This window comes from Erpetoichthys calabaricus, chromosome 6 (genome assembly GCF_900747795.2).
Source record: "Erpetoichthys calabaricus chromosome 6, fErpCal1.3, whole genome shotgun sequence".
In the NCBI taxonomy this organism is placed as follows: Eukaryota; Metazoa; Chordata; class Cladistia; order Polypteriformes; family Polypteridae; genus Erpetoichthys; species Erpetoichthys calabaricus.
The window spans coordinates 85,203,175-85,228,530 of NC_041399.2; the positions used below are offsets into that span (position 1 = coordinate 85,203,175).

The window sequence follows — 25,356 nt, forward strand, 5'->3', positions numbered from 1 at the left end:
AAAACTCCGTTCTAGTGGGTAAATTCAAACAAAACAAATGTTTGTTTATGCTCAACAACACTTTCAGCCTTGTTGACAACAGCCTTGAAATTGTTCAGCTAGACACTCCAGTTAGTAACTAGTAGTGATGTCCAAACCAGTGAGGTTCATTGTGCATACAGTTTTTGCTCCTAAAATTAGTTTTGCAAGCAATTTTGCAATTAAAAAATGTACTTACTGAAATGCGTTTGAGATTCTTAAACTTGTTTGGGATGGAAATCAAGGAATATTGCTTCCTTGGGCTTATGTAATGGCATAACTGCTGTTTCCTTCTTCAGTCACGGTGGAAAGCTGTAGCCATTTGCACATCTCCTTTCATGTAGCTCCGTGCACTCTCATCTGCATTGTGCTTTGCCTACCTTTCACTATTCAGTTCAGGTCAGACATAACACCATTGTTTGCTGGTCCAAGTCAGGATCCTTCCGGACACTACCCTGTGGCCATTCTCAGCACCCACACACCCAAGCTGATGGGTATTAGTAGTGGAGAAGAGGTTGCAGGCATCTGCACTCTGACCAAATAATTCTTTCTATGCTAAGCACTAGTGTAATTTTTGCAGTACTTCTGCACAAGTAGACAAGGTTGCAGATGCAATGAAGATATACTTGGTAATGGCATGAATTTCACTGTTTGGTTTTTTTGATTTTTTGCAATGCAAAGCTCGTAATGTTCACTGCAAATTCAATTTTATGTGAATCATTTTGTTCAAATTACTAATAATGAAACCTTTGCACTTTTCTTGGCAAATAGGGCATACTTGTACTATTATTTAGAAGGAGAGCAATGTACAAGGAATACAACTTTTTAACTTATTAAGAAAACACACTCTTGCAAAAAAACTACATTTTTAATATAACTTATTGATAGTTTAATCAAAGCAGCAAATGATTAATTAATCAATTAGCAAAATATTCATTAGTTGTAGACTTAGTTTCTATCACTGATCGTTAGATGATCAGGCATGTACTGTAGCTGTAATTTATTATATTACTGATAGTGAACAGGCAACTCCTCTTATTTTGAAGTCTTTTGCAAAAAAAAAGGCACATTGTTACTACCAGTCTAGCTTATTATTTTAATCCCACTGGTATATTCTTGCTGCACATTTAAAAAAAAAAGTCAGGTTAGGGAGGATGTACTGTTGCCACACCCACCACATGACAAAACAGCTCAGGATCCTGGTTGGCAACCCCGCAGGCAGATACACGGTCCAGTCCCACCTTTAGGAAATGACCATCTATGATATCAAGTGACAGGGCTGGCTAAAAAGAAGTTAATAAATTAATATATGATGCAAATAGTTAAAAGGGCATGTCTGCTTCTTTTTCTCTGTAAAATCTCCACAGGTATGATTGCCCTTCACCTCAGTCCTGAATCATCAAGATCTCCACTCCCACTCACATGAACAATGGAAGTTTAAATAGTAATATAAAGCCAGACAAACTGAACACTCTGTTCTGTTTGTTGTTCTGGCATGCCTATTTGTAGCTACAGTTATACCACAGTAGCTCAGGCATGTACAGTGACATGCAGAATAAAACAAAATTAAAATAACACAGACATTATAGGCAGAATACCAAATAAAATGTGCAAACCCATTAATTGTTGTGGTTCTTCTACATAGGTAAGTTAAGTTCAGCTTATAAATGTACGTGAAAGTACATTGTACAAAGTGGCTTGTCACTGGAGATTTAACTATTTCAACAAGACATCAATGGTGTATAATTTAACATTAACATAAATTTGAAAACAAGGCTAAAAAAATCAGACACCTAGCACACTAATAACTCACACTGAAAATAAATAGTTCAACCAGATTTGTAAAGTAATTTAAGATGTCTGACTATTTCAAAATTGAAAAAATAAAAAAATGACATTTCAAGATATTTTCACCTATGCAGTCGTCTTTGCATCGTGGCCACCAATATCACATGTAAAACAGGCCAGACCTGCATATGAGGGGAAAAACTATTGTGATCACCACCAACTACAGTATTAACTCCCACTCTTAATGCTTTTCAATATTTTATAGCATCCGTAGCAGTTAATTTTTAAACAGTGGTAGCGCTACTGCCTCGCAGTTAGGAGACTTGGGTTCACTTCCCGGGTCCTCCCTGCGTGGAGTTTGCATGTTCTCCCCGTGTCTGCGTGGGTTTCCTCCGGGCGCTCCAGTTTCCTCCCACAGTCCAAAGACATGCAGGTTAGGTGGATTGGTGATTCTAAATTGGCCCTAGTGTGTGCTTGGTGTGTGGGCGTGTTTGTGTGTGTGTCATGCGGTAGGTTGGCACCCTGCCTGGGATTGGTTCCTGCCTTGTGCCCTGTGTTGGCTGGGATTGGCTCCAGCAGACCCCCGTGACCCTGTGTTCGGATTCAGCGGGTTGGAAAATGGATGGATGGATGGATGGAAGTTATCGAATAACAGAATCCACAGTTTCCTGAAGGCATTTAATGCAGACAAGACAAAAATGTCTGCTATAATACGGACTGGGTAAAGCTGTGTAGTGTTTAGGTTTGTACTCTCTGAACATAAGAGTTTGGGCTGATCTTTAAATTTTAATTACCTTCATGTGTAGTCTTTGTGAGAGTTCATAAGTAAATGTCCTGCTCCACTGACAGACTGAGGAGATCATTCCTCCCCCACTATGCGACTCTTCAATTTCACCTGGGGGGGTAAATGTTAACATTATATAATGTTATTGTCTGTTATACCTGCCTCGCACTCTCCACCTTGCACTTTTTAACTTGCACTGTGTTTTTATCACTCTTTAATTAATATTGTTTTTATCAGTATGCTGCTGCTGGAGTATGTGAATCTCCCCTTGGGGATTAATAAAGTATCTATCTATCTATCTATCTATCTATCTATCTATCTATCTATCTATCTATCTATCTATCTATCTATCTATCTATCTATCTATCTATCTATCTATCTATCTATCTATCTATCTATCTATCTATCTATCTATCTATCTATCTAGAATTGTCAGGTCTACAAAGTACAATGACATTCTTACTTGCATGCCCAACCATCTTGCAAAACTTTGCCACTCTCCAGTGTCATGATAAACAAGAATATATTAAAACAACAGTTTATTTTATTTAATAGGAAACAAAAATCCACTTTCCTGATGTACTCCCTCTCCAGCTATGCTCCCAGTTACTGACATGTATGTTCATTTACCCTACTAAAAAGAATCCCATCCATCTATTTTCAAAGTGTCTTATCCATTTTAAAGGTCTGTAGAATACATTTAATATGTTGAAACATACATCCTGTACAGGTTGTCTGTCAATATCAGAATTTATTAAGTACTTCTATGTAAGGATTGTGAAATGTATACTTTCAAGTCAAGTTCAGAGTTAGGGTGGGAGCCATTTACTTTTTCAGACAATTTGCAAAAATAGAAGGAAATACTGAGTATTTACAATATTTGCCAAAAAATATGATTCATAGTATCAAACTATCTTGGCAGTGTTTATCCAGAGAGAAAATAATGAATATATCACCATTTTTCAGTAAGTGTTTGGATATCTGTGGGAAAATCCTATGCTGTCTGACTGACTAATGGACCTATATAATGTAAATTTCAATTCACTGTTACTCAGTAACTCTTCCTGTACAAAAACACCTTAGCATATATACACTCACTGGCAACTTTATTAGGTACACCTTGCCAGTAACGGTTTGGACCCACTTTTGCCTTCTGCACTGTCATAATTCTTGTGGCAAACATTCAACAAGGTGCTGGAAACATTCCTCTAGGATTTTGGTGCACATTGACATGATAGCATCACACTGTTGCTGCAGATTTGTCGGTTGCACATCCATGATGCAAATCTCTCATTCTACCACATACCAAAAGTTCTCTACTGGACTTAGATCTGGTGATGTCATGTTCAAGAAACCAGTTTGAGATGATTTGAGTTTTGTGACATGGCACGATATCCTGCTGGAAGTAGCCATCAGAAGACTGGGTACACTGCGGTCATAAAGGAATTGACATGGTCAGCAACAATAGTCAGGTCAACTGTGGCATTTAAATGATGCTCAGTTGGTACTAAGGGGCCCAAAGTGGGCCGAGAAAATATCCCCCACACCATTACACCGCCATCATCAGCCTGGATCGTTAATACAAGGCAGGATGGACACAGGCTTTCATGTTGTTGATGCCAAATTCTTACCCTACCATCCGAATGTTGCAGCAGAAATCGTTACTCATCAGACCAGGCAACGATTTTCTAATCTTCTATTGTCCAATTTTGGTGAGCCTTTGTGAAATGTAGCCTCAGTTGCTGTTTCTTAGTTGACAGGAGTGGCACCCGGTTTGATCTTCTGTTGCTGTAGCCCATCTGCTCCAAGATTTAAGATCACAAAATGTTTCAATTATTTACAGATATTTTTACTGTTGTAGCACAGGCAATTAAAGTGGCATGCTTGATGGGACACATAGTGAGGCACAGAGAGATTAAAGCTGCATTTCTGGGGTTTACCATCCAATGCTTTTGCCACAACAATATACCTATTTCTGTTGCTCCTCTTAAATTTTAGAATGTATGAATTTCCAAACATGTCCATTCCAACAGGGTGTAAATACATTTTATCTCTAAATACACAATGGTGTTTTCTTTCCAATATACAATGTAAAAAATAAAAAAGAATGGAATCTTCCATTTGAAACTTGCTGTGCTACTCGTCTAAGATGGGTTAAATTCTGAGTAATCAACGTAGACCTCAGTGTTATAGTTTGCAGTGCACCATGCAGTGCTTATGTCTCTATTATATAACATTTGGTATGGGATTTGTAAAAGCAGTGTTGATGTTTGTGATGCTTCATCTGTTGGAATGACAAAATGCAATGCATTTGATTACTAAAAATGTTAGTCTTGTGCCATCTTTTGGCATGACAGAAACATAGCAATTTGACATACATACAGACAGATGCACGGTCACTTATTCTTTTGTTAAGGTGGATATTCCCTGAATTCATTCATTCATTTTCCACATCCAGTTACACTAGTTCAGGGATGCTAAAGCTCTATAACCTTTCTAGCAACAAAAAGGAAAATGTATTTGCCCAGAACATTTTAGGTTATGGTCTGCTTCGTTTGATTTTGTGTTTGAAATGTTGCATATTTTCATTTTTAATGTTTTTTTCAGTGATATAATTTAATTGTGCATTTGTTTTTTCTGTGGTGCTGCCATTTTTGGTGCTTAGCTCTATAAGCATTGCAATTTTGTGTTTTTGGCTGCTATGGCACATCATGCACATTTATAATGACTCATGATACCATATTGGCCTTGATTAATAAAAAACACTCCATAAGAGAGGTGCCAGAACAATAAAAAAATGTAATTTTAATTTTTGTTTTAACGTTCAGTTATGTTTTTTGTCAAACCCTTATAATGTCCCAGGTAACTCTCTTGTCTTGCCCTTAAACAAATCGTTCAATATCTCTGCTGCTTCCGTTTTACTAATTGGCCTGTTCGGTTAAAATATAATCCTCTTTAATAAAATCCCTGTGTGCGTCCATGTGTCCGTGTGTGTGTGTCTTCTGGTGAAGTGCGCATGCGCGGGCACTCTTTAATAAAGGACATCATTGCTGGGGAGAGTGCTGATTGGTTACTCACGGCTGCGCACATAAAATCCGTTGCTGGGGAGATGCCACACATACAATAATCAGATGCATGCCAGCACACATTAAAATACTTGCTGGGGAACTGCACAGTACTTGCTGGAGAGACGCCACAGCCACGATTATCAGCTGCACGCCACACATTACATCAGTTCCTGGGGAGACTCTGCTGATTGCCCACTGTTGTGACAGAAAATTAAACGCATATTACGGACAAGGCGGAAGTACAGGGAAGGGCGGAATGAGTGGCAGAGTCACCGGCCTCTAGCAGATGCTTCAAAGGCCGCCTGACGCGTCACACAAGATAGAGAGGGAGGGGACCTATAAAATATCGCATGGCCAATCCAATCGGATTTCGGTAAATGAGGTAACACCTAAAACATAAGGCACGAAAAATCCAATCGGGTACTGAGACGTGGAGACCAGCTTCTCCAAAGAGGTGGGATTAGTGTTTGTTGTTGTGCAAGTGTTCACTCTGAGGATGTCAGATTTGCGATTAAGAAGCTTGGCCCGGTAAAGTGTAAAGTGTCAGTCGTTGAAGGGGTTTTCCTAAATATACGAATTTTCATGATATTACAATAGGATGACTTTTAAAAGTATACTTATTTTCGCGCACATAAAATCTGTTGCTGGGGAGACGCAACACATACAATAATCAGCTGCACACTAGCACAGATTAAAATACTTGCTGGGGAACTGCACAGTACTTGCTGGAAAGACGCCACAGCAAGCTAAAATAAAGAGAGGCAGGATAGGAGATCTTCAAACAGACACAACACATCAACAGCCACACAGGAGAGGATAAATGTAATATTAATTATACTTACTGTATTGTCATATACGTATCTGTTTTATTTTTATTATTATTTTACTTTAGGCTTCTTGCAAAAATATTTTTGACAAAAAAAAATTAAGACAAGAAACAGAATGAGGTCAAGGTCCCTTGCCATTTAATATAGACTGTTCCTACTAATGTTTATGCACTAATGTTCTAGCGCCCTTTATTGTAACGGGCTTAATGTCTCGTAGTATTGATAAAAGCCAATGATTTGTTTAGATGACTGTTTGGAAGATACTTTTATCTGTAGTCAGTTGAGTTGAACACAAAGATACAGTTATCTGAAGTGTGATGAAGAAAATAGTAAGGCCATTAGATAGTGCTTTGCAGCACTGATTGCCATGTAAGGCACTACATGAAATATAGGTTATATTTTATGCTTGAATTGCTTTGTATTTGTATAAATGGTAGTAAAAGCAGTTTTCTTAAATATTTTATCTGGCTAGATTTGATTTTTGAACAATAATTCCAGCCAGTTCACTTAAGAAGCAAAGTTGTACTTGTATACATTATTTTAATGAATGTTTGCATTCTTACAGCAGTAATGATATTGCATCTTAAAACAAGCATCATTAGAAAAACAGAGAGCAGCCCAGCTCTCATGAATATCTGAAATCAGTTATATGCTTTACTAATGTGCAAAACTGGAAAAATAGTTTCAAAGTGTGTCTCATGTACTGGATTTCTCCTGGAATGATATTAATCTATCATCTAATTTTCAGACCTAACTTAATCCAACTCAGGGTTTTATAGAGGATAGCCCAGGAATAACAGATATTGTACAAGGCAGGAACCAACTCAAGATGAAGTTGCTAGCTCAACACAACAATGTGAATTATCGTGATATTCAATATATCATTAAATCAGTTACACTAACCCTATGTTTTAAAATACCACAATGTTCAAATATTTGTTTTAGGAAAAAATGCAGAAGTGACTTGTCAAAGCAGATTGTTATTGCTTCTTTCTCACTTTATGGATATATGCTGTCTACAAATTATACTGATTTTAAGATGTATGTGTTTATATTTTAGCCCCTGACACATAAATGTTATCAAAACAAAGTGAGACACAAGTGCCCCCATTCCTAAAATTTGAAAAACTTCACTTCTATATACTCCAGCCACGGTAAAAACAAAAAAAAAACTCGCACTGTTCCAGTGTGGTGCGGAGGTGACACCTGCTGCATGCTGGTCCCAGTCCAGGTGGTGGGTGCGGCAACACACTAGCAGCACATTCTCCCAGCCTCTATGTCAAAAGCATTGTTATTTCTCAAAGCACAAGAACTTATTTCACAAGTTATGTAGCATCCCCTTCCATAGCAGCTAACGGAAGAGAGTACTAATATGCTGCCATGTTAAGAGTTAATGTTCCAGTTTGTGTTTTTATCAGGTTGATGTTTTTGATAGTTTGGCAAACATATTGTTGCTTTTCAAATAAACGTTTTCTGCATTGAATAAGTACAGTATATGAGGAATGATCAAAATGTTTTGACACTGAAACTGAAAAAGGGGGTATTCAGCAGTGCGGTAAGTGTCCATAGATTTTTATCGCTACTAAAATATGAGGATTGCAAGTTTCTAGCATTTGTGGTTTATAGTGTATATTTGTTGTTTGTTGTAAATATGGGTGCTAAAAACCACAAAATCAAGTATTGTGCTATCATTGAGTTTCTAATGCTAATATTGTTACCTAGTCAGTGTGTACCAGAACTATTTCTTTTTATGTATTTAGTTACTATGCCACAATCAAGAGATTGGCTGTAGAATTTTGTCATGGCAGTACTTTTTTTGAAGATTTACCAAGGTTTGATAAGTCTTTCACATTAAAAGGCAGAAGAAAATGTTGTCATTGTCAAGTGAATGGTAATGAAGAATCGTAATGATGGTTTGTGACATAGTAGACACTATAGGTTAGTTAAATTTTAGTCAAATCCTTTTTTCATGAACAGTTAGACATGAGCAAGGTTTGTGCACACTGGGTTCCTGGAATGTTAACTCTTGAGGTGAAGCATCACTGCATTCAGTGTTCCAAGAATAATCCCAAACAAATGACTTTGGACTGGGAACATTTTAATGAATACAATAACTGGTAGGGATACTCTGATCGATCGGCCACTGTTCAGAATCAGACAATTTTTTACTAAAAAAAGACTTGACTGGTGATCAGTAAAAAGGCCAATCACCAAAGCCAATGTTTTCAGCCTCGGCTTTTCTAAGCTTTATGGTAATTTAGTTTCCATGCTCCTTTACGCAAGATAATACAGTAGTTGAGCCTTTTCCTTTACAGCAGACTTCCTGTAAACAAACTGTGACAGTGTTTATTTGATATTTGGACTTCAGTCTTCAAACATTATACACTTCATGTCATGTCAAAATTTAGTCATTAGTACTGTAACATGAAAAAAGTTTGTTTTAGGTATTTGTTCAACATTTCTTGCATTTCCTCTCATCCTACATTTACTCAGATCGTTGTAGACACAGAACACACATGAAATGCATGTGTTCCAAATAGCGATATATTATTTGCCCTATACAACTCTAGGCACCTCACACACAGATAAAGAGCCTTGAGGTGGGAGAACTTTTTGTCCAAGTTGAGTTGTGGTGGTGGGAGGATGGGATAGCAGTCTGCTTGCTGCTTGTGCTGATCGACACATTCGCAAAACAAAAGACACCAATGGAAAGGTTGAGAAGGAATTTAAGTAGGCCCAGGATTACAAGTTTTTTCGTAGCCTTCAGGGATTCTAGTGTTAATTGATTGTGTGAGAATATATATACAAATATGTATTTTTGTTGTTAGAGAAATGGTGAATAACTTTTTTTTAATTAAGCCTCAGATACAGAAAAAAATGAAACAATAAAACAGCTTGTATTTATGAGAATCGTTTTCTTTTCTTTTATACCATAGGTATTATTGATAAATATTTTTGAACATATTTTATTAATTAAAGTATTTATTATAAGGAATGTTATTTATTTTAGTATTTTATGGTCACTGAACAATAAGCCTACAGAATTTCATTTTGTTAATAAAACATGAACAGTTAACACCTGCAGTCTCTATTTTAATTATAAAAGTACACTTTAACAATGATAATAGGTTTCTATGTGTCTGGTTATGCAGGAGCTTAGTGTAAAAAGTTTTTATAGGGAAAAAATATCACTATTGTAATCGGGACAATCGAGTAACATGAAATCGGTGATAGGTATCGGACTTAACAAACCTGATCAGAGCATCCCTGTTAACTGGGGATATAATCTAGATACATCACTGTAACCCAGACTTCAAATAGCAAAGGAAACAGTGGAATTATGGTGATTCTCCAACACCAAAGAAAGTCAGGATACAAGTAAGTGCTGGCAAAATAATAATGATTTGCCTTGCTGTTTGTAGCAGTCACTCATGGAAAAGTGGTGAGGAATAAGCCATTCTTGACAGTGCATCTCCTCACACTGCATGGGCTCTAAAGACTACTGTGTAAAACTACATGTTTGAAGAGATGCCATACTTGCCCTATTCTACAGACTTCGATCCATGCAGCTACCACCTGTTCCCCCTCTGAAGAGCTATCTCTCTGGGAGGTGCTATGCCACTAAGGCATCAAGTCAGCTACAGAAGAATGGCAGCTTAAACAAGACAAAACATTTTAGTTGAGTCATAAAAAGCTGAAAATGTTGTAACAAGTATAAAACTCTTCAAAAGGATTATGCTAAAAAATAAAACTTTTTTGATTGAAGTGATATTTGCCTTATTAGGTTAATAGGGGAAGCTCAAAACCTTTTTGATCAACTTGTATACAGTTATTTTGAACCAAAATATCTTATAAGTTTCTTCTTTTAAACGTTTCCACATTATCATATCAATGACTGCTGATCTCAAGTTTCATTGTCGCCCTAGAAGTATGTAGTGCTTGCCATACTGTTCAAAACAGAGATGTCATAAAAACTACCCATTTCAATATGAAGATGGCCACTATTGCAAAACTAGATTATAGTGGAAGACTGAGCGACTATACAGTATGTGCATTGTAGAGAGACCATTGATCTTTAGCAGAGCCTGTGTTCCACCTGTTGGAATGCTAAATAACATGCAGTCAAGCAAACTGTTTCCATTATCCAAAAAGAGAACTGAGTTATCTTTTCCAAAACAAAATTCTGAATATAAATGAATCAATATTCAATAATATATACTATTGCCAAAGACTTTTTGATGTTCTACCTCTGATACTACTTTTTAAATTATTTTTGGTTTAGGTGTAGACAATAAGTAACATAGACAGCTGTGCTCTTTTTGTGGGTGTTCTGTTGTAATAGTTTCTTCAAACCCTTGGTCATTTGCCCCTTCACAGTGCTGATACATACTTGTTCAACAGAAAAACTGACATAGAACAACAAAGGTTCAGACTCCATAAGGGGCAGTGCATCTTATGTGCCAGAATGGGGTCTCTTATATCTGTTAGTTAGGAGCCCTGCCATATATCAGTGGAGGGAGCAATGTGAGAAGAAGCATAAAATGCTTCCCTTTTTTAAATTATATACAGTATAAGGTATTTGTGACAAGAGATTTGTGGTGTTGTATTTTTAAATAAATAATCTCAAGTTCAGGCAGCACGGTGGCACAGTGGGTAGCGCTGCTGCCTCACAGTTAAGAGACCCGGGTTTGCTTCCTGGGTCCTCCTTGTGTGGAGTTTGCATGTTCTCCCCGTGTCTGCGTGGGTTTCCTCTGGGTGCTCCGGTTTCCTCCCACAGTCCAAAGACATGCAGATTAGGTGCATTGGCGATTCTAAATTGTCCCTAGTGTGTGCTGGGTGTGTGGGTGTGTATGCACGCCCTGCTGTGGGCTGGCACCCTGCAAGGGTTTGTTGCCCTGTGTTGGCTGGGATTGGCTCCAGCAGACCCTGACCCTGTAGTTAGGATAGAGCGGGTTGGATAATGGATGGATGTTTCTTATAACCTGTGAGTGCAGTGCACATCAGAACATGCAATGCTGGTCAGAGGTTATTTGGGGTACTTGGCTGATCGTGCATCTATGTGCAAAAGCAGGAAGATCAGTCAAGTACTTCATTCACACAACTGCACCTGCATCTGATCGGTGCTATAAAGGGGAGTCTGAAGTGAATGATGCTTCATGGCGTATCCCCGTTGAACAGTGTAGGAGCGGTGATAGCATATGAGCCTGCCAGGTATCCTGGTATAATGGTAATCATGGCAACCCTGGCATACAGGATGACAGAGGTCTGGCTGTTCATGTCCCAGAGGATGATGGTCAAGACAGTCAGGACAGGAGTCAGGAGAGGTGGTCATAGCTGTTGGCATCTCTGCCACGTGGAGACATAGAGTAAAGGATGCACTGGGCTGGCTAAAGAAGCATTTGTTGCTGATATTGTATTGTATTGATATTGAATTGTTGTTTTTATCCTTCACAATTCACACTGAATTTTATGGATCATTTATTTATTTATTAATGCACAGCACTTTTTAGACACTGTTTTTTGTAAATAAAAGTACTGAAGCACTTGCACCTACCCCTTGCTGACTGCATGTCCTCATTTGCCCAGTTAATCAAGTTTATGACTATCAGCAGTTCTGGGTTCAAACTGCTTAGGACTGTGGAGCTAATCTGGACCATCACACTGTCCATTAAAGTCAGGTAACTATGGTGCTGCCATGGTATCCTGACCATTTCAAACTGAGCACCAAGTGCTCTAAATTTATTCTTAAACTTAAGACACATTTTCGTATATTTTTTCCTCGATTTCCTCCTCAGTTTTTTCTAGCATAGCTTTAAAAGTTGCCTCAAAGAAATTACTTAAACGTTGCCCCTGGTCTTTAATATCCTGAAGCAGCTTCTTGTTTGTCTTGTGTATGTCCTTTATATCTTTCCTCATATCATGTATATCCTTCCTTTATATTATTCTTGAGCTCCCCTAGAGCAGTGGCCATTGCAGCAATCGTTACCTTCAGCTCAGACAGAATGTTTCGGTCTTGTCCGTCCTCCGTGTGTGAAGCAGCAAGCCCATCTTGAGTCAGTGTTGCCGGCTTACGAGGGGTAGTTGACAGCGCAAAATGTAAGGCCATTTTCAGTTTCAATTAACCTTATGGAATCAGAGAGTACTCCTGGCCCAACTCACTTGCACATTCGCTCCCACTTTTGCTCTCAGCTAGAGATGATGCAACGTCAGGTCCCGGGAGGTCTGTGCATTTGTCTATGTGCTCCAGGTCAGTCTCTGCCAGTCCATACCTTGAGCTTGAACTTGAGGCATGTTTAGGCTTGGATGAACCTTTAGTTGTCTTTTCTGTTTCTTTCTGAGCCTTTTTTCTGCCACTCATGCTTATATATGCTTGCATATACTGTAATTGAAGCCTCTCTGAGTAAATGCAGGATACCTTGGGATAATAAAAAAAGGAAAAACAACACAGCTGCTAACGGAGTTTAGTCTCAGATGTCCAATGCAGGGATTCGAGAAGCCTGGTCTTCCTAACCCAAATGTATGCAATCACCTGACATGGATACAATTCCGGAAAGGGCCAGAGTCATCTTAACGAGGAAATAAATCCTTCTGATACACAAAGATAATACTTAGCAATATTTTGACTCATGACAGGCAGATAAGCCAGAGGTGTGGTAACAGAAGAGTGAAAGTACTTCATTTTAGGAGGATCAGCCATCTTACTAGTCAGACAGGGCACTTACAGTGAAAGACTGCAGATTTGCTCATTCCCACTGGTTTTGAACCTTGGGCTTTCTTCATTTACATAATTAACCATATTTTTGTATAAATAAATTTTATCTTCTGTTTTTGTGGCTTCCTTTGTCTCGTTTTTGAGCACCTCTCAATATTCACACAATAATAGAAGAGAACATTTACATAAGGTTAAATAACTGTATTTCAGCTGCCTGTTTCAATGTCAAAAGAACAAGTAAAACCTGTGTCAAGCTTACTGATCTTTTTGAGGACATTGATCAGCAGTAGTCACATCTTGCACCTACAAAATGCCTGCCACCTCCTTCTGAATAATTTAATGGTGTCACTTGATCTTTGCCCAGATAATGAATTACTTCCTATCAGTACACAAACCAGGCCAGAAAATAAAGGGTTGAGCTTGTATATGGAATATGATTTTCTGCATTCCATCTTAAGAGACTAATTGAAAAACTGAAACTGGTAGAATATAATACTGAAATAGAAGTTCTGATTCAGAAGTGGAATTCCAGAAGCAATCGGGAGACAACACAGGAAGGCCATGAATGTTTTTAAATAAAATTATGCCTTATTTTGTTAAGGTTTCCTTGTTCATCACTTTAATGACTGTTTGCTTTCACTTTTATAAGGTGGTTTAAGACTAATGAATAGTAGTACTCATTTTCTCCATAAAGCAAGGTGTTAAGTAATTAAGTAAGTAATTATGTAATTTAAGTAATCAAGTTAAGTAAGAATAAGAGTAAAACTGTTAAATTAGGTGATCACTGTGGTAGTGCAAATAAAATGTAATTTGTATGTTTAATTAAGGGGGGAAAACCAAAAAGTCTTTAATAGAGGATAACCAGGGTCGAAGTCAGATAATTCAAGACAGATGATTCAAGATAATACAAAATTGTGTCATCATCATAAGTAAATTCTTTATTTATTTGTCACATACATAGTTACAGGACAACACGCAGTGAAATGCATCTTTTTCGCATACCCCTTGGGGTCAGAGCACAGGGTCAGCCACTGTAGCAATTGAAGGTTAAGGGCCTTGCTCAAGAGCCCAGCAGAGTAGCATCTCTTTTGGCAGTGACAGGGATTTGAACCTGCAACCTTCGGGATGCCAGCGCAGATCCTTAGCCTCAGAGCCACCACTCCACCCTAAATGAATACTGCTGTAATGTAATATTGCACTGTTGTTGGCAATAACGCTCTCCTTGTGCCTCCCTGTCAGTTCTTTATTATATGATGTTTAGGACATCCCTGTGACGCTGAATTCATGAATTGGTGAAAGTGGGTGTGTTATGTTATGGAGTTATCTGACCGAGTGATTTCTTTTACTTTTGCAGGCCTGGACTCATGCTGGGATCATGCTGAAACACAAGTTCAGTTTTTTGGTGGGATGTGCTTCAATTTCAGATGTTACAGCACAGGTAAAATCTATATTCTTTTTAAGTGCATTATGTTGATCTTGCATATATTTTTATTTTACATGTGCCACTCACAATAGTAGAATGGAGCATTACTTTGCTAAATTCATTCAGTTATTTAAATTACTGGAGGTATTTGTTAAAGGTGAGTAAATGTTAGGATATGTATGTCCTTTAACTATTAGAAAGATACTATATAAATAAAATATGTCATTGATTATTATTATTCTCTTCCTTTTCAACCTATTTTCGCAGCCCTTTCAACATACGTCTCACATGCTTATATTTTTTACAGCATTTTCTGAGGTTAATTTAATATTAACAAAAATGTAGCTTTATTTACTTTGTTAGGAAAACAAAACACCCTGCATGAAATAAATAAAAATTTGCAAGAGTGTTGATTTTGGTAAATGAAAATTCCACAGGCCAGAATAAGAATACTAATAAGTGTATAGTTGGAAAAAGTGCAGAAGTCATAGTAGCCCATTTACTATATATATGGTTTATTAATTGGTGGAAAAATGCAGTTTGTAATATACAGTATATAAATCAAGGCAAAAGGAAAGAAAATTGCTGAATATGGAAAGGTTATTAATAAGTACATTCTGAGAAAAAGGACTTTTGTATCTTATTCTTAGGTGAACAAGTTATGTTGGTCCACTGTCGTTGCGCATTATGCGTCGATTTCTACCTTTTTATTTAACATTTAATGCAAAACGCTAAATGTTTTTCCTAGACTACACATCTCTATTAAAGCTAGTGTATCCATCCATCCATCCATTTTCCAACCCACTGAATCCGAACACAGGGTCACGGGGGTCTGCTGGAGCCAATCCCAGCCAACACAGGGCGCAAGGTAGGAACCAATCCCGGGCAGGGTGCCAACCCACTGCAGGACACACACCAAACACACACTAGGGCCAATTTAGAATCACCAATCCACCTAACCAGCATGTCTTTGGACTGTGGGAGGAAACCCATGCAGACACGGGGAGAACATGCAAACTCCACGCAGGGAGGACCCGGGAAGCGAACCCAAGTCTCCCAAATGCGAGGCAGCAGCACTACCCACTGCGCCACCGTGCCGTCCAAGCTAGTGTATATCTGTTAATTTTATTTTGTTTCTTAATAGCAAACTGCACTCTCCAAACTCTTAAAACATCCACAGTGTGCATGAAATGTTAAATATTACAAATGACGTAACTGAAATTAAAGTTTTGAATGTTTTTCTGCTTTAATTAAAATATATAGTAATGTGCTAAAAATATTGCTCCTGAAGTACATTCTGTTAATTTCTGCTTCTCTCTGCTCCTGCAGATTGTCTTTGTTGCCATTCTGCTTCATAGTCATTTGGAGTGCCTGGAACCGCTTCTCATCCCAATCCTTTCCCTGTACATGGGGGCATTGGTGCGTTTCACCATTGTAGGACTAGGCTACTACAGAAACATTCATGATGCTATTCCTGATCGGAGTGGGCCTGAAGTTGGGGTAAGTTAGATTAAAAATGCTTTCTTTAGGAGATACTGTCAAGGAACTAAACGTTCCACTCAAACACTCAAATGTCATGGCAGCAGACAGCAACAGGAGTGATCCAAGGCAGTTTTTCTGTAAATGGAGCAGCTTATAGGAGGTGCCTCAGCCCTTTCCTGACAGACAACTCTGCTTTACAATATATACTCACATATACATTGTGGACGCTAGAGGCACTGTTGCCCCGCTAAACCCACCAGACAGACGTCCAAAACACACTTATAAAAGCACCAAGAAGAATTTAATAATATTTTTCTTCCAATACAGTGCACAAAGCACCACACACTCCACAATTCTTCAATAATCAATACAAAAATAGCAATGATCAATAACAATCCTCCACTCCCAGCAGCTTAGTCACCCAACCTCCCAACTCCGGCTCTTCCTGCTGGGTTTTGACCAGTTCTTTAAATAGTCCATGACCCAGAAGTATTCTTTCTCCGGGTCAAATGCCACATCATCCTTCAAGTAGCCCGGAAGTACTGCGGGCTTCTGTCCTCATGACTCCAAAGTACCTCCGTGTTGTCGTAATAGTAGGAGTCCCCAGGTTTTTTGTGAGCTCCCCCTGGCGGCACCCACGGCACCCAACAGGGCTGAGGAAACGGACTCCACGTCCCAGGATTCTTTGAGGGAATCCGGGGAACAGTTGCTGTCCAGGGGAGCTGCCAGCTAGCGTCCCAGGGGATGCAGTGCCCTGAAAAGCCTGCTCTTCCTCCTTCTTTCTGTTTAGGGACATCCCGGCCAGACTGAAACGCCGGCCATCCATCACAACATCTAGTCACACAGGACCAATTTTGAGCCGCCCATTAAACTAATACATGTATTTTTGGAATACGCAAGGGGAAATTGGAGTACCCAGAGAAAAAACAATGCAGACATGGAAAGAGAGTGAATGCAAAAAAATGTTCCTTAAGCTCAATCAGTGGAACATATAATAAATTGCTATGTATATTTCTAATTTATTTTTATTTGTACATAGGGCGATGCCACAATAAAGAAAATGCTCAGCTTCTGGTGGCCGTTAGCGCTCATACTTGCAACCCAGCGAATAAGCAGGCCCATTGTGAACCTGTTTGTGTCTCGGGATTTAAAAGGCAGCACTGCTGCCACTGAGGTAAGCGATTTTTCAATGTTCAGTAGCATAAAATTGAATATGCCTTTATAATATTCAGTGATAAATACTGCAGCACTTTCTAACATCTTTTTGTCTCTTCTTATAGGCAGTGGCAGTTCTAACAGCAACTTATCCTGTAGGCCACATGCCTTATGGATGGCTTACAGAGCTTCGAGCTGTATATCCTGCATTTGACAAGGTATGATTGTTTTACTCATATTTGTTTGCTTATGAGCTTAAATCCTCTATACCGCTTCCTTATTACTATACAATTTCACTTCATTTAACATGACAAAAATTAAATGAAGTAAAGGTTAGACAAAGACATGTCACTTAAGATGGGCTTTTGTGCACACCAAATTTATGCTCATCAAAGAAAAATCTAAGTGTACTTCTGGTGAAATCAGATGGTGTTCAATGGAATCTGCTCCTGATTGGCACACCATATATCTCTGCCATCAGTAATTCAGAATTACTAATCACAGTTTTTCATTTTCTCTTTGTCTTCTTCTTCCTCCTCTTCATCTTATTCCACTTCTACGCATGGTCTATGTGCTTGATCAGCCTTCCCCAAACAGCTCGGTCCTGTACCTCCTTGCCAGTCAAACATTTTTCCTTTAGATTTCAGTTTTTCTTTGTAATGGAAGCAAATTCTCTGTAGTAATTTTATTATTTTTGAAGAAATGAGGCTAGTCCTGTTTATATGCAGTAGTACTTTCAGGCTTAGTTTTATGAATTGAGTACACTGCTATAATGGAAAGCTGGCAAATGTGAAACATCTCTGGATAGGTCACTGGTTCATGCCAGAACACTTAGACACTTACACAGAATTCAGTAAGTGCTACAATATCACTAAAAACCACTGACTGAAACAAACATGTAGATGTACTGTATGTGTTACCATTAGAACTACAGAAGCATTAGGAAATTAAAAAAAAGCTAAGAAACGTTGCAAACAAAAAAATCACCATATAGTTCCTTGTATTATTATGAACAAATGTTCTGAATGGATCATATGATTTTGGTAATGGATGAATGAATCACAATATTTGTAAATATAACAAAAATCTAAAAAATCTTTTGACCAGTAGGTCCAGTATTTGATGAGTAACCTGTTTTTGTGCTTTGATGACAGTACAGTCTCATTGCAGTGTTTGACATCTGTTTTGAACTATAATTGAATTATTTAAAATCTTCTTTGTACATTGCTATTCAAAAACTCTGAGTGCTTTGCCCAGTGTTTACTACTGAGCACTACTGGGTATCATTAGTACACCCTTACACACTGTTCTCCTTTTTGTAATTTCATTTAGTTTGTCCTTCAGAAACAATGAATTAATCAAGACAATACTACTACTACATACATGAGTTGTCTGCCTTGATGACGCTCTATTATGATGTCGAGTATGTAGTTAATATCATCTGTAGAATGTAAATAATTGAATGCCCCTGAATAAAACTTTGTAGATTTGTAAGGCGACCTGTGTTTAATTTTATTATTCTAGTCTTCACTGTCTTATGTTGCCATTAATAAATACTGCCAGATAAATGGAAGTGAAATCAATTTATATATTTTATGAGAAAGAAATTTGTAAAATGGCTTTCAAACTCAACTAATCAGAAATCAGGAAAAAGATTTCATAAGATTCAGATTTTTGATTTATCACAGTAAGAAGTCATTCCTTTCCTAAAATGTTAATATCATTATATAGATTTTTGAGTTCAGAAATGCAACATACAGTGTAATACTTTCTTTTATCAAAACCATGGAAAATCTTTGGCTAAGTTAAAAGAGTAAATATTTGAGTATGTACTTCTGTCATCAGACAATGCTGTATATCTTAGCTACACTTACAACTTTGATACAAATGAAGCATACATATTTACACCATTTGAAGTTTGTTTTGTCAAAATCAATGCATGCAGTGCAGTGCAGTGCAGCTTAATTTCCCCTTGGGATTAATAAAGTATCTATCTATCTATCTATCTATCTATCTATCTATCTATCTATCTATCTATCTATCTATCTATCTATCTATCTATCTATCTATCTGTCTTAAGCAAAGTTAAGCACGTACCACAGAGATGACACGTTTGGGCATATAGCTCATTCAGCTTCTTCCCATATACACTTTCCTTCCATGCTTAATATCCCATATGATTTTTACAAATGACTGTGGAAGTGATGATTCAGACATTGAAAATAAAAGTTGAGTGTGTGCCATAACAAATCTAGTGGTCCCTAGCATCATTCTTTCAGAACCACAGGAGAATGAAGGCTGCTTTGTTTTATGCTATTTTTTAACATGAATATCTCCTTTCATTCTTCATCGCAGGATAATTCATCTTCAGTGCTGGATTCAGTATTGTCTTTGGTTTCAAAAGTTCCCTATTCTTTTGCACAGTAATTATTCTTTCTTTTATGGTCGTGATCAAGCTATTGATCAAGAATATTTATGAACGGTAAATCCCTTATTCATTTTTGAAATGACTGATACTACCCCAAAGCCAAAACATGAAAGTATTTCAAGCAAACCTTATTTTAGCTTTCATCACAAACAGAAATTCTGTTATCGAGGTTAAACATTATTCACATTCGTTCCTATGTAAGACCACCACAGTATGCTTTCCTGTAAAAGATCTTTAGATGTGGTGAAAGTAACTGTAATAATTTATTTGAATTCTGAGGTTGTGAGGTAACAACAAGGGGAAATGCATATGTATGTATGTATTTATTTTTGTAAGTATAAATGTTTGTATGTATGTATCAAAGCTCACTAGGTAGTGTGTGTGTATGTGTGCATAGTGTGTGAACATATCTGAACCTGGTTGTTGTGTGTTATTGGAATATCTAATTTCTCTTTTATTTCTTCCCACAGTCAGCAATTATTTCAAGTAATCTTTTTCACTGCTAGATTAATTATGACCTAACAAATAACAAAACTCTTGTGTGACTCTTCAAAATTACCAAAACTGATAACTTTTAGACCCAATGTTAACAGTTTAGAGTAATGATAAATTATCAACAACTCCAGATTGGACGGTATAAGTGAAGTGGGTGTGTGCCCAAGTGTGCCTCATAATAAAATGGCACCCTCGCCAGCTTTGGTTGCGGCCTTACCCCTAACACTACCCTAAAATGTGGTCAGTCGGGTTCATTAAGTGGATGAACAATAAGGATATTAAGCAAAAACTTCAAAAGTACTCTGAGTGTGAAGAACATGCCTAATCACCCATTTGGAATTGTTGAATTGCTTTGTATGATGCTTCATACTGTTTTTCCTATATGATATAATAACATCATTTTAAATGCAAGATCAATAAAAAGTCTTTTTGAGACCCTTTTGTTATTCAAACATAATTTTTTCCCTCTCTGACCAGTAACTTGCTTTTTATTTCTTTTGTTACATTAGTTTATTATTTGTTTTCTGCATTTCATTTTTCTGGCTGGGAATTTCTTTTTCAACAATATAAGAAAAAAATAGGTTTGGATTTGTACAATTAGCAAAAGTGCTAGATGAATTAAATCTCTAGACCTGGTGTGAGATTTGCCCGGACACCATGAGTCGGAAACCACATCTTTATCAATTTCACACGTTTATTATTCATAAATAAAGACACATCCAAAACACCACACAATGCACACAGCAATAATCACCCTAATTCAGTCCTTTCTCAGTCCTTAGCCGCCTCTACTCTCCTCCTGGGAGCTTTGTCCAACTCCCACTCCCGACTCTGGCTCCCCGACTGTTAGGAGGTGGTTCCTTTTATTCCTGCCCGGATGTGCTACAGGTGGCTGAATACGATCTTCCGGCCACACTTCCTGGTGTGACGGAAGTGTTGCCCTTTGCCCCGGAAGCACTCCGGGCGTCCCTGGCGGGTTCATCTGCCATCTTGCCTGGTGTGGCGGAAGTGACAGTTCCCCAGGTCCCATGAGGCTTAAAGCGCCCCCCCTGACGGTGGCCACGGTTGCCAACAGGTCAAAACCTCTTTGTCCCTTTCCCGTGGTCATCTTTTTATCCAGGGCGGCTGCTCCCTTGTGCCCCGGAAGCTGTTACTGTCCCTTTCCGGTCCCTCCAGGCATCCCGGCCAGGTATTGACCCCAGTCATCTATGACACTGGTAATAAAGCTACACTGTGACTGATTAAACCACACAGACATAACCAAAACCTTAAAAACAAAAAGTAGTTTTGTTTATTGTCTGTGATGTTGTTTTTCTTCACCTTTCAGGCTCCTAGCGCACTTAATTGTTTCTGGTATATCTAATTTTTACTTTTAATTAAAGATGTTTGTGATACTGATGTAGAAGGTTTGTTGAATAATATGTTGCAATTATTTATTAAATAAGTAATCATCTGGTGATTGTTTGTCTTATTTCTTCTAGAATAATCCGAGCAATAAACTTACAACTAGTGGGGCAACTGTCACCAAATCACACATCAAGAAGTTCACCTTTGTTTGCTTGGCTCTGTCCGTGACGGTAGGCTGATTTACTCTCCAGCTGAGCTATTTGTGAATCTTGTGCTGCACACAGCATGTTGTGCAAACTATAAAGTTTAATTATGCTTGTGTAATGTGTCTATTGAGACGGCTATAACCCGAGTTCTGGCAGCTGTGTCATGGAAATTTGCTTTCCGATTGTAGTATCAGGTAAGGTGTGAAATATGAAGTGTTCCAGGGGATCAGAGACCCTCTAATGAACTCTTTGAACTCCCTGAAAGGTTAAAAAAAAAATAATACGGGACCCAGAAAATATATTTGTAAAACATGTTATTGTGTTACAGATCACCCATTGCCCATTACTGAGTTTGAGAAATTGTGCTCAAATACAAAATTGAGAATAACTGTTAGGTTTTTCTTTTTAATTACAGCCTGCTTTGTCCTCAAAATGGCATGCTTCCGCTTTCCATGCTCTTAACTAAGTAGAAAAAAAAATGTACATGCTTGTAAATGTTAGATTTGCATCTAAAAAAACAATGAAAATGTTCCAAAAGAAGAAATTTCAACTAAAAAGTTTGCTCCAGCTGAAGCTAACATCCGCATTGCTATTGCATATGAGTTGGCCAGTTTTGCTCTCCTGCACGTGTGTCATGAAAAGTAGCTGTTCTGCATGATGCTGGTCAGAGTTGGTATAAATGAATGATATGATTTGTCTGTTAAGATATGGATAATCTAAGTGTAATGGTATTATACATAGCTAATTGTATTTTCCATTGTAGCAGAGTACGACACTGCAGGACTAACATGATTACTACAGTATTTTGTTGATCACATGCATGTTAATTGTCTCTAAACCATTGTTAAGCATTACTTTGTGTTCAGTAAAGCATTTTTTTTGTAATACTGGGTGTGAACAGGGTGTTATGAAAGAATACCTCTGTTGAACCTTTGCTCACAAATCAGTCAGTTTTGACAAACTTTCATGTAAACAAAGTATGCAACTTTTTAATATCAAACTTGCTGCACTACCTATTGGTGAAAGTCTTATTGCTTTTTATTCTGTGTGGTATTTAGCACATTGTGGATTTGTAATATCACTTTATATCCATCTTCATTTGTTAGTTCATTTATTTTTGTCCCTGTTAATAAAAGTAAAAACAGCTGTGCTTATATGTGAGTGAGAGTGCAATACAGTGGGCAGGGGCTCCATTCAGGGATTGTTCCAACCTTTCACCCAAACCGGCTAGAATAGGCTGCAACCCGCTGTGGTCCTAAACTTGAAGAAACCGAATGGATGTGTAGATGAATGAATGGATGGATATACAGTATTTGTAATTCTTTTAGATCACCTTGGAGTGATCTGTTTTCACTTTGAGATTAAAGAGTCTTTGTCTGTGGATAGGTGTCAAAAATAATATTAATAATAATTCTTCACATTTATATGGCACTTTTCTCACCACTCAAAAAATCTGAATTAAATCCATTGAGATTCAATGATGTCCATCCATCCATCCATTATCCAACCCGCTATATCCTAACTACAGGGTCACGGGGGTCTGCTGGAGCCAGTCCCAGCCAACACAGGGCACAAGCCAGGAAACAAACCCCGGGCAGGGCACCAGCCCACCACAGGATTCAATGATGTCTAATAATAAAATGTGAAAATTTTATAGACACTGCAGATGGATGATTATATATAACAAGTAAAACATAATCCTTAACGTGTACCATACATAAAATATTGTCAAAACCATTGTTTAATTTTACTCTTACTTTCCATATTTGTAACCAATCCATAGAAGTTAATGGCTAATGGCAGTGCCACTTGGACACAGACCTTTATCTTGAGAGATGATCACACACCATCACTCAACATTTCTCATACTATAGAATTAAACAAGTATAGTTATGAGGCAGTCCTTTGACTCATTTGATTATACTAACAACACTGTTCCTCACAAAAATCATCTTTTGCATTTTTAATTATGTGAGCCTTCATATAGCATTAGTTTTTAGCAATAAGTAGGTTTGTGTTGAGGTTTGAGCAAAGTTTGCCCCTGCTAATAGCAAAATATTCAAATTCATAATTAATGGCCAATATGCTGGCACACTGGTTAATGTTTACAGAATGTGTTCAGTTTGCATGTACTTCTCATGGTTCTGTGGATTTTCCTTCCACAAACCAAAAACATACATTATATGTATATGTGTGTGTGTGTCTGTGGAGAGGCAGATTGTGCAATGTGAAAGTTTAAAATAACACTTGGTAGCCATCAAATCACAGCATGCACATCAATTATTAAAAGAGTCTGACTTTTCAACCATTTATTTTGAGAGAGAAGGAGAGAGGAGGGAAAATTAAAAAAAAAAAATCCTGGCACCTAATTATTTTTGCAGTATCTGATAACACTGCTTTGCACCCTGGAGATATGTGAACAGCAGCTTTGAAAGTCACCCAAAGCTCAAGTTACAACATGCACATTCAGAAGAGGTATCAGAGTTTACTTTTTAATAATAATAATAAAATGAATTATTAATTATTTAAAGGCAGCTTTCAAGGCACTCAAGGACACCTTACAATAAATACTAAACAAAACAATAAATAAAAAGAAAACAATACAATGAAAAATAACATATATATATATGAGATCATAAAAGGGACAAAATCAAGGGGAGTAGGCAAATTTAAAAAGATAAGTCTGGATTTGAAGATGGGAAGTGAATCAATGCTACGGGTATCTTGAGGAAGGGAGATTCAGAGGCGAGGAGCAACAAAGCTAAAGGATTTGGACCCCATGGCAGATAAATGAGCAGAGAGCTAAAAAAGAAGTAAGAGTTTGATCAGATGTATAAAATATGTAGCAGATCTGAAAAATATGAAGGTGCCAGGTGATGAAGAACTTTGAATGTTAATAGCAGAATCTTGAAATCAATATGGTATTTAACAGGGAGCCAATGATATTCACAAAGAACCGGGTAATGTGTTCTGTGGAGGTGGTTCCAGTAATAACTCAAGCAGCAAAATTCTGGACCAGCTAAAGCCTATGCAGAAGCTTGTGAGGGAGGCCAGCCAATATAGAATTATAGTATTCTATACGTGATGTTACCAGAGCATGTACAAGAACAGCAGTACTATTAGGAGTGGGGAATGGATGGAGACGATTAACATTGTGAAGGTGAAAATATGCAGACTGGGTAATATTGTTATCATGAGCTTTGAAAGATAGAGTGCTGTCGAGGATGATTCCCAAGCTCTTAACCTGAGAAGAAGGAGAAACTACAGAACCATCAATTGTCAAGGAAAAACTGTCAATTTTGGCAAGAGTAGATTTAGTGCCAATGAGGAGAACCTGTTTTATCATTATTAAGGTTGAGAAAATTAGAAGAGAACCTGGGTTTTATTTCAGAAATGCAGCCAGAAAGGAATAGGGGAGGAAGGGCAGAATTGGGCTTGTTTGATAAATACAGCTGGGTGTCATATGTGTTACACTGAAACTGAATACCAAATCTCCTAAAGATATTACCAAGTGGTAGAAGACAAATAATGAATAAAAGAGGGCCCAAAACAGAGCCTTGCGGAACACTACTAGTGACTGGGGTAGGCTGACATCTAAAATTCTTGACCTGAACAAACAAAGT

General features: G+C 37.8%; 1 protein-coding gene across 1 annotated transcript in view; it reads left to right on the forward strand.

Moving 5' to 3' along the window:
* Positions 1-25,356, forward strand: part of ankhb (ANKH inorganic pyrophosphate transport regulator b) — a 199,316-nt gene that overhangs the window by 135,379 nt on the left and 38,581 nt on the right. The window contains exons 4-8 of the mRNA XM_028803795.2: positions 14,552-14,635; positions 15,950-16,120; positions 17,142-17,276; positions 17,383-17,475; positions 21,662-21,757. Of these exons, the coding sequence (XP_028659628.1) occupies positions 14,552-14,635; positions 15,950-16,120; positions 17,142-17,276; positions 17,383-17,475; positions 21,662-21,757 (579 nt within the window). The remainder of the gene's footprint in view (positions 1-14,551; positions 14,636-15,949; positions 16,121-17,141; positions 17,277-17,382; positions 17,476-21,661; positions 21,758-25,356) is intronic.